Source organism: Dermatophagoides farinae, chromosome 2, assembly GCF_024713945.1.
Source record: "Dermatophagoides farinae isolate YC_2012a chromosome 2, ASM2471394v1, whole genome shotgun sequence".
Classification (NCBI taxonomy): domain Eukaryota; kingdom Metazoa; phylum Arthropoda; class Arachnida; order Sarcoptiformes; family Pyroglyphidae; genus Dermatophagoides; species Dermatophagoides farinae.
The window spans coordinates 336,069-345,585 of record NC_134678.1 but is presented as its reverse complement, the minus strand read 5'-3'; the positions used below and the strand labels follow the sequence as shown (position 1 = coordinate 345,585).

Genomic DNA, 9,517 nt, shown 5'->3' with positions numbered 1-9,517 from the left:
GATCGATAATGATGAAACCATGATCATTTATCGTCATCTTGTTTACATAAAAAAAAAATTTAAATCAATGATCTTGTTACGAAGCGTCATCGACACCAGCGAATCAAATAAAAAATCAATAAGCCTTGGACTTTGAAAATTACAATTTTTCTCATTTCGTCAATTAAGTAAGTAATCAACTTTGTTTGTATGTGATAAAAACAACTACGTTTTTCTTTCTACAACCCGCTCATCAATATTTGTATTGTTTATCTATCGATGTCATGATGACGCCACTTTTGCGAGATTCGAATGTTTTTTTTTCTTGAGCTATTCAAAGTTTCATAGAAGAAAACACAACAACCAGTAATATATCATTTTTTAAAAGTGCAATTGATTTGATTCGATTTTTCTTCATTTTTGTCATATTCTATCGTCGTTGTAATCAAAACAAAACATAAAACGATGATTGATTTTAGGTTTTTTGTTTTCTTCATAGCATTGGCAATGGCCAATAGGCAACATTCATTGTCAACAACAACACCATCATCATCATCACCGCCATCACCAACACCCTCATCAATATCGAATATTGTGCAGGATACAATCATTCAAGTGGATGATAATCTTACAAAATTATTCAACGATTCTGTACAAAAATTTACTAAAGAATTCGACGACGATAAAATAATGCCAACAAATCCATCATTGAATTTTTCATTTTTACATCTGAAGATGCCCGATCCATGGGATATTGAAACAATTAAGCCAAAAATCGTATTCTACAAACGTGGTCAACCAGAATTTGAAGTCGATCATTTCGCTAATGCTAAACAAACGGCCCTTTCGCTGAATAAATTAGGTTTTCTCGACACTGAACGGCTAATATTGATTACACATGGTTTTCATAATAATTTCAATACTGATTGGTTACATGATTATAAGGAACGAATATTCAATGTAAGTGCACAACGTAAAGTAGCACAAACAGTGGCAATTTTAGGTTGGGGTGGTGGTGCAGATATTCTCGTGTTCCGTTATCGACAAGCAGCTGCAAATGTATTGACTGTTGGTGAATGGCTATCACAGTATATCAAGACAATTAAAGATGTTAAACCCGATACAATCATCTATGGTATTGGTCATAGTTTAGGTGCACATGTTATGGGTGTTGCTGGTCGTATATCAAAAGGATTTGAAAGAATTACAGGTATTGTTTTTGTTCACCAAGGAATTTCTTATTAATTTTTTTTCACAAAAATAGGTTTGGATCCTGCTGGACCATGTTTTGAAAAAGTAGAAAATTCACAAACACTTCGTGCTTCGGATGCTGGATTTGTTGATGTCATTCATACGGATGGTTATGATTCTAAATTGGATCCATCTGAATGGTTTTTCCCTGTAAATCATTATGGTAGCCTAGTACCAATTGCATCGTTGGATTTTTACCCGAATTATGGTTATCATCAACCTGGTGCCGGTACATTTACCGTTGCTGGTAGTCATCTTCGTTCATTAGAATTATTCGAATGGTCAATTACAAATCCGAATAAATTTCTAACTAAACAGGTGCTAAGCTCTACGCCTGATTTCGATGAACCAGTTAATTCAAATGAACCAACCAAATATACAGCTGAAATGGGATACTATGCTGATCGTTGGCAATTACCACCAATTAATGCCAGTACATTGTATTATATCGAGACAAATAAACAAGAACCGTGGGTATAAGAATTTTATTATCCCATCAATGAGAGAAAAAACACCATGTTCAGCTATCTATATTTATATCAATTATGTTATATCATTCTAGGATCTTTGAAAAAAATTTAATTTAAAATAAAATTTATACGTTGAAAGTATATTTGACATGTATGAATTTGGTTGATTTTTATTTTTTTTGAATAAACAAAAACAAAACAAATTGGACAACACGTGAATTTCAGTAGCAACAAATTATGGATCAAATAGATGAAAAGAAGAATAAAAAAAATGATTTGACCAAAATAAAATCGATAACTGGAACAAATGATTTCAGTACATTGTCAAAATATTCAATGATAAATAAAGGATATTGTTGTGATCCATATTTAAAATATTTTATTGATGGTGATTCGACGACGATAATCAAAACACGTGCACCAATCATTCATCATGGATATTATGTTCGTTTTAAAGCCATTGAATATGGATGGCAAAAAGTATTCGAATATTCAATGAATGAACAACAAATCAATATAATTTTATCATTAGGCGCTGGTTTTGATACATCATCATTTCGATATCGGAGTGATCGAAATATTTTCATTGAAATTGATCATCCAGATGTTTGCCAGCGAAAAGCCAATATTATTCGCATGAATCAATTGATTGATGATAAGAAAATAAATTTCGAGGAAAATTGTCCAGAATTATTCTTGCAATCATCAAGATATTTATTATTCGGTGTAGATTTACGTCAACATTCGCAAGTGATTAATCTGTTGTCCACAAATCTATTGGATGATATGATCAACGATGCTGCAACTGATTCAAATGAAATGAAAAGACTAAATTTTATCTTATTCAATGAATGTTCACTGTGTTATATTGAACAAACGGTTGCCGATAAATTAATGGCTAAAATTATCGGATTCATTGAAACAAAATATTCATCATCTCGGTATTCTATTCAAATTCAATATCTTGGATATGAAATGTACAACGCAAACGTTGATTCCAATGATTTCAATCGATTCATGTTCAAACATTTTCAACAGATGAATGCACCGATTCTTACATTTATCAATGAGAATCAAATACGTAAACGTTTTGAAAATTTAAATTTTAATCAAATTAATCTGATAAATATGCGTCATTTTTATCGAGAATTATTAACACAAGAAGATCGTAATCGAATCAATCATCGTATTGAACCATTCGATGAATGGGAAGAATTGGAAAATGTTTGTCAAGTTTATTGTTTGACTATTTGTAAAAAATTCAAATCCAATCAATTATCCAATCAAACAATAACGATATACGACCAGCGACCAGTTAAATCTTTGCTAGCGAAATCATTTCATCCATCGTTACAAGTATTTGGTCATTGTAGTAATTATGATGCCCATAATAATCAGATAAATGTATTTGGTGGATTCGGTATCGAACCACCACCACCACGACAATCGTCTGTCAAAATGAATAATCGTGTTGCACATTCAAGATTTAAAAATATTCTACAATTATCGTTGGATGATTCACATGAACAAATCACCAATGTTCAAATAATTCATTCGAAAAATAATGAATCCATCATTAATCGATTACATTCTCGTGTTGTACCATTCAATGATGGTAAACATTTTTTCCTTTCAGGTGGACGTAAATCACCAAATCAACCATTGTTATCATCTATCATAGCGATAGATTATGATATAAATCAATTTGAAATTATTGAATCATTCGATATCGTTCATAAATATCGTCATGTTTGCAGTCGATTTGGTTATCGTGATCAATTATGTCAATTTGGTGGTCTACCACTGATTCAATCAAACAACAATGTTGATGAATCAAATTCAATATGGATGTTTGATATGGCAACATCACGATGGTTTCAATCAAAAATCAATGGTTTACTTACTGATCGTCATTCATTGGCATTCACAACCTTCGGTAATCATTCCATCGTATTGAATGGTGGTCTTGATTGTCATCATAATCAATTTTTATCGGAAAATCATATTGAACTTATGGATAGTCGAATGGAAAATGTTGAAAAATTTTTAATTGCAGATTTAAGTGAAAAATTGTATTCACATCATATGAAAATCATTGATGATCATAGAATATTGATAATTGGTGGTATCGCTGATTATGGAATTTCCAATCGAATTTATCAAATTGATTTTAGATTGATGAAAATTTTAACAACAAATTATATTGGAACCAATGATGATGATCAGATATTAATGATGCACAATTTTAGTTGTGAATTAATCAATAAAAATTATCTCTGGACAATTGGTGGTGGTGGGAATTGTTTTTCATTTGGTACACATTTTAATCCAATTTTATCGTTTCAAATCGATTGATGAATGATGAATAAATAATTAAAATTAATTAAAAAAAAATTAAATTTTAAAAAATTTATCCAATACTCACCCAGGTGGCGACACTTGTTGCGCTTTCTAAAATTCGATGTTCACTGCAATTGGTGTGTGTTGTCTTTTGAGTTGTCATAGTCATCGAATTTTTTTTTCTCACACCATAAATCGAACACTGTCACTTGTGAAGTGTCATTTAATCATCGATGACGAAACAATCGAAATCAAAGAAAAAAATCGATTATAAAATGGCTTTGTTTGATAATCAATCAATCGATAATGACGATGGTCATGAACAGCAGCAGCAGCAACAACAACAAGAACAAGAATCACCAAAAATGGTAAAACTTTCATTGATGGCCTATTTTGATGACATGTGTCGATATCAGAATTATCTAAGTTCATATGTTAAATGTAAGCTATCCAAGAATGTTTTCTTTTACTTATCCATTAAATTTCATTTTTTCAGCATTACATAATGATTTTGCTAAAGTGTTGAAAATTTGTGATCAATTCAAAACAAAATACTCGCTGAGATCGAAAGAATTGGAAAAAGCTCATCAACATATTGATGAATTGACCATGGAAAATTGTCGTTTGGATAAAGATTTACGATATTTTAAAGAAAAATTTTTGGAAAAATCAAATGATTGCGAAAAAATCAACAAAGAATTGATTGATCTTCGTTCAAAAGTTGAAAAATTTGCCAAAGTAGTAAATTTTACGGATTTTGATAAAAAAAGTGTGAAACAATCCAAGACAACTGATGAGGAAGAAAATGAAAAACTATTATCACGATTACATCGTTTACGATGTGTTGATGATGATAATCAAATCAACATTGAAAATGATGAAAAACTGAAGAATCACCGAATTCATTTGGATGCAATTATAGAAGAAGAAGAAGAAAAAGAGAAAGAAAAACAATGTAATGTACGAATTGATCCAAGAGAAATGGTGGAGAAAAGTTTGGCCATGTCATCGAGTCCTAATTCTTCGGATTTAACAATCGATATTAGTGAAGTGGATGAACCTTCCATTGTTTCATTGAAACCTAGCGATAAAACAACAATTGCTAGTAAAAAAGTACGAACAAATGGCCATATAAAATTCATGAAAATCGATGATGAAACAATATACAAAAAACATTCGAATGTTAACGATGGATATCATTCACTTTGTCGATTTGCTCATCTTTTACATCCACCTTATCTTGAACAGCCAGAACAACAACAACATTTGACCAAAATTCATGATACGCCGCCGCCATCACCATCACATGAACATCGTTGGGAATCGACCCGATCAACATCACATCGAATGATCACATGTGCTATATGTCATGATCGTATCGGATTTTACAGTACATATGTCTCTTGTGATGATTGTGGTGCACGTGCTCATGATAACTGTATCAACAATAATCCATCTAAACGATATTCACGTTCAATAATGGATTTTGTACAAACACAGCTATCTGAATCACCATCATCAACAACATGTGGCGAACCATTGGTTCCAACTTTGTTGCTAAAATGTTGTTCAGAAATTGAAAAACGTGGCTTACGATTGGTCAATATTTATGATCAAAATCAAATGAATGTTTCTATTATACAGAATTTAATGTTGGATTTATTGGATCCCAAAAAGCAACAGAAATTTTCACAGATTGACATTGATTCATTATGCAATATTGTCATATATTTCCTTGGTTATCTCATCGATCTTGGTGATCCATTGATACCTGGATTTTTGTATGACGATGTTTTGAATCTTTTAAAGAATCAATCGGATGGAATTGATTCAATCATTTGTCAACTTCCATCATGTAATCGTGATACATTGGCATTCCTAATGATTCATCTACGTAAAGTGGCTAAAAATCAAAATTACAATAATATGTCATTGAAGAAATTGGCACGAATTTTTGCACCGAAAATTTTTCATCCATCATTCACTACATCCGTACAGGAGAAGGTTTTGATGGCATTATTATCGGTGTCATCAGATTATTGGATCAATATCATATCACAGGATACACCTAGTTCAAGTATGTGATTGAATAAATTTAGTTTTTTTAATCTATTAAATTGTTTCTTTTTTCATATAGGTCCTACATTGGTTTTGTTAAACAATAGCCTTGAAGACGATAATCATCAACATTATCAACCGAATATTTTTCAAAGTCCTTGTAGCTATAAATCGGCTGTAACATCAGAATCGGTTTATAATACACCGATTGGAGGCGGTGGTGGTGGTATAAGCATTGTAACGCCATCACCAACAAGCGGTGGCCGTAAAATACGAACATTTAAACGATTCGATTTTTCTCGATTTTTGGTGGAAAATTTAAAATTTTAAAATTATCATCATCAATCACAGAACAAAAGGATTTTTTTTTTGAAAATTGTGAATTTTCTATTTCTTTCATATAATTTCAATTGCTGAAACTGTGATTTTTTTCCTCTTTGATTCAATTTGAATTCATAATTATTCTTCATTCCAATTATATCGATCTCAATTTTTCAAATAAAAAAAAACTTATTTTTCGTTTCAGAAGACTCATTTTTGTTTGTTTATTTTTTAGGTCTGAATTTCAAGTTTGAAACAATCACAATGACAGCATATGTAGTTCGAAATAATTTTTTCAATTTTCTTCTCCATTATCAATGGCAATACGTTATCTTTGTTTTTTTTTCTATTTAAAGAAAAAATGCGTTTCTCGTCATAATTTTTTTTTCTGTTTTAGGGGCCATATTTTAGCCGTGGTTGTGCGATGATGATGATGTGAGAGGTTCTCTTAACGACACAAGAGAAAACACATCCATTTGATAACGATAAAATGATTGCTATTTGTTTATTTAGATTTTTTTTTTGGTTTTGGTTTTTTTTCTTTATTTCAATATTCGATGATGATGATGATTATGTGTGGTGTTAATGAAAATGCGTATGGATGATAATTAATAGTGAACCTCTGTGTGGTGGTGGTGGTGACGATGATGATGATGATGATGATGATTACAATCAATCAATCATACCAAAAAACCAAAAAAAAAAAAAAAAAATGAAATGAAATGAAAACCAATTAGATTGTTTTTCTTTTCATTTCGATTGGCAATGCCATTGATTATTGTCCCTCTCTTTCTGTTTGTGTGTGTGTGGATGTGATCAACCAAAAACCAAACAAACAAACAAATCTGATTTGATTTCGAAAAAAATCATCACAATTCATAATTGACTTTGTAATTCATTTCGTTTGTCTCGCTCACACACACACACTCACACATAATCAATAGATTTAATTATAAAAAAAAATTAAAATAGATCGAAAATTGAATTGATTAACTTTGAAAATTGTTTTTTTTCTCTTTCTTCATCCCATAATAAACAAACGTCAGATGATTTCGTCAAAAGTATTAATATAAGTTATGGCTATTGATTCAATTTTATCAATACAAATGTCTGTATTAAATTCGATGAATAATAGCAGCAACCACGACCATAACGACAGCAAGAATCAATCGATCGATACATCATCATCATTGCCATCATCATCATCGTCATCATCGATTGTAATGATGATTCATAATAATAACAACAACAACAACAACGGTACAAATGATTTGATTGAATTGATTAAATCGAAACGATCATTAATCGATACTGTTGGTCATCATCATAATACTAATCAGAATAATAATCGTGTAATAAACAACGGTAATCCACAAGGAACAAATCTTTTACAGAAAAAATCTTATCCAAATCATTTTTCATTTTTTTCATCCAATGATTTCATCAATCTACGACGATTATTAAATTCATTGAAATATAAAAATAAATCAAAATTAGATTCAATACAAGAACAATCGATTGAGAATTCTGTTTCATCCACTAATGGTAGTGCTACTGGTAGTGATGAAACGTTGAAAAAAACCGTGAAAAATGACAATAATAGCCAGGTAAAGACAATTTCAAAAAAAATAGATTTAGACTGTGATAATTGTGAAAATAATCATCATCATCATCATCATAATCATGATAATCGTCATCAATCACAAGTTGTCACCACATTACCATTACCATTACCATCATCATCATCATCATCATCATCGTCAACATCATTGGTGGTAGAAGAAAAAATTCAATTACCAATCGACCATGAAAAAGTGATTTTAAATGGCCACAATGATAAAAGAAAAAAAATTCATCCTGATAATTCCAATGATGATAATGGTGAAATACTTGAAACGGTAAGTTTGATCTATAAGAAATGAGATGAAAAAAAGATGATTAATCATCATTAAAATTTTTTAGCTTCGCCAAGTATTACGAATGTGTACCAAAGTCGATGTATCCAAACGGGCTACCGCTTTAGATGTATATCAAATTTTGATGAATAAATCTGAATTGATCTTCAAGAATCATAATAATAACCGTGACGCTAATGATGATGATGATGATACGGAAATGAACAATGTGCAAATAAATCCAATGGATAATGATAATGATGATGATCGAAAAGATTAAAAAATGGTTAGTTTTTTTTGAAAAAATTGGGTTGAAAATAATTGAATTGACCAAAATATTTTTTCTTCCACAGACGACAGATGGTTTGGATCGATTAATGAATATTTTTTTCCTACGAAAAAAAAGTTCTTTAATTAAAAATGGCCAGATGTTTTTTTTGCTTGGCACTCACCTGATTCCAGATTTATTGACCAGATTATTTGACAATGTTGTCGTTGTTGTTTGTGTCACACACACACACTTGATGATGATAATTGTTAATAGGACATTTGGGTCAAATCTGCACATAAAATTTTTTCTTCTTGGTCATCTAGTCACATACAAAATACACACACACGTATCTTGAAGACATCTGGAATTGTTATTATATATTGTTTGTAATTATTATTTAATCCTTCATCTCTTTGATTATCATTAACTACATTGCATCATGTGATGATCATCATTTTTTGATAATTAAAATTTAGATCTTCAATTCAGAATTTTTTGATGATGATGAACACATGATCTTCTTCGTGAAAAATACAGGATGCTAATACCCAATGGTATGGTTGAATGACCATACGATATGTGTCTAGAATTACACAATAAACAATAGTGGCTATCTTGTGGTTGCAGTGGTTGTTGTTGTTGTTGGTGGTGGTGGTGGTGGTGGTTAACCTCGAACCATCAACGACAAAAACAACAGCATTAATTATCATTCAGTTAAAATATAAACACATTCTCATATTCGAGAAGGAAAGGGGATCGCTATTTCGGTGATGATGGGGGTAAAAAAAAATTGTAGCAAAAAAAAAAACAAAACAATAATATTTATGTCCAAATTGATTTCGACGCGTGTTTTCCTTTCTTGATGTTGTTGTTGTTGTTGTTTTTGTCATTCTGTTTTTCTTTTTTGGGTAGTGGTGGTAAACTTGCGGCGA

At 30.9% G+C, this 9,517-nt stretch overlaps 4 protein-coding genes across 8 annotated transcripts; all 4 read left to right on the top strand.

The window, feature by feature from the left end:
* Positions 1–52: 52 nt before the first annotated feature.
* LOC124499129 (pancreatic lipase-related protein 2) lies at positions 53–1,838 on the top strand. Of its 4 annotated transcripts, none has more exons than XM_075736124.1 (3): positions 53–167; positions 479–1,189; positions 1,244–1,838. In XM_075736124.1, exons 2-3 carry the CDS (start codon positions 487–489, stop codon positions 1,708–1,710), a joined length of 1,170 nt encoding a protein of 389 aa, XP_075592239.1. In that variant the 5' UTR covers positions 53–167; positions 479–486; the 3' UTR covers positions 1,711–1,838. The 4 variants fall into 4 exon arrangements, with proteins under 4 accessions (XP_075592239.1, XP_046918955.1, XP_046918954.1 ...); XM_047062999.2 differs by having other exon boundaries at positions 69–167; positions 459–1,189; XM_047062998.2 differs by lacking the exon at positions 53–167 and adding an exon at positions 190–345 and having other exon boundaries at positions 459–1,189.
* A 53-nt stretch (positions 1,839–1,891) lies between these two features.
* On the top strand, positions 1,892–4,094 carry LOC124499126 (tRNA wybutosine-synthesizing protein 4). The gene has a single exon (XM_047062995.2). The coding sequence runs from the start codon at positions 1,938–1,940 to the stop codon at positions 4,053–4,055; it is 2,118 nt and encodes a 705-aa protein (XP_046918951.2). The 5' UTR covers positions 1,892–1,937; the 3' UTR covers positions 4,056–4,094.
* A 50-nt stretch (positions 4,095–4,144) lies between these two features.
* LOC124499128 (uncharacterized) lies at positions 4,145–6,626 on the top strand. The gene is made up of 3 exons (XM_047062996.2): positions 4,145–4,481; positions 4,537–6,117; positions 6,178–6,626. Exons 1-3 carry the CDS (start codon positions 4,274–4,276, stop codon positions 6,426–6,428), a joined length of 2,040 nt encoding a protein of 679 aa, XP_046918952.2. The 5' UTR covers positions 4,145–4,273; the 3' UTR covers positions 6,429–6,626.
* Positions 6,627–6,744: 118 nt separating this feature from the next.
* Positions 6,745–9,076, top strand: LOC124500457 (uncharacterized). 2 transcript variants are annotated; one of them, XM_075728426.1, is made up of 4 exons: positions 6,745–7,784; positions 7,917–8,317; positions 8,382–8,600; positions 8,668–9,076. In XM_075728426.1, the coding sequence occupies exons 1-3, from the start codon at positions 7,496–7,498 to the stop codon at positions 8,592–8,594; spliced, it is 903 nt and encodes a 300-aa protein (XP_075584541.1). In that variant the 5' UTR covers positions 6,745–7,495; the 3' UTR covers positions 8,595–8,600; positions 8,668–9,076. The 2 variants fall into 2 exon arrangements, with proteins under 2 accessions (XP_075584541.1, XP_046920490.2); XM_047064534.2 differs by having other exon boundaries at positions 6,745–8,317.
* Positions 9,077–9,517: the final 441 nt, after the last annotated feature.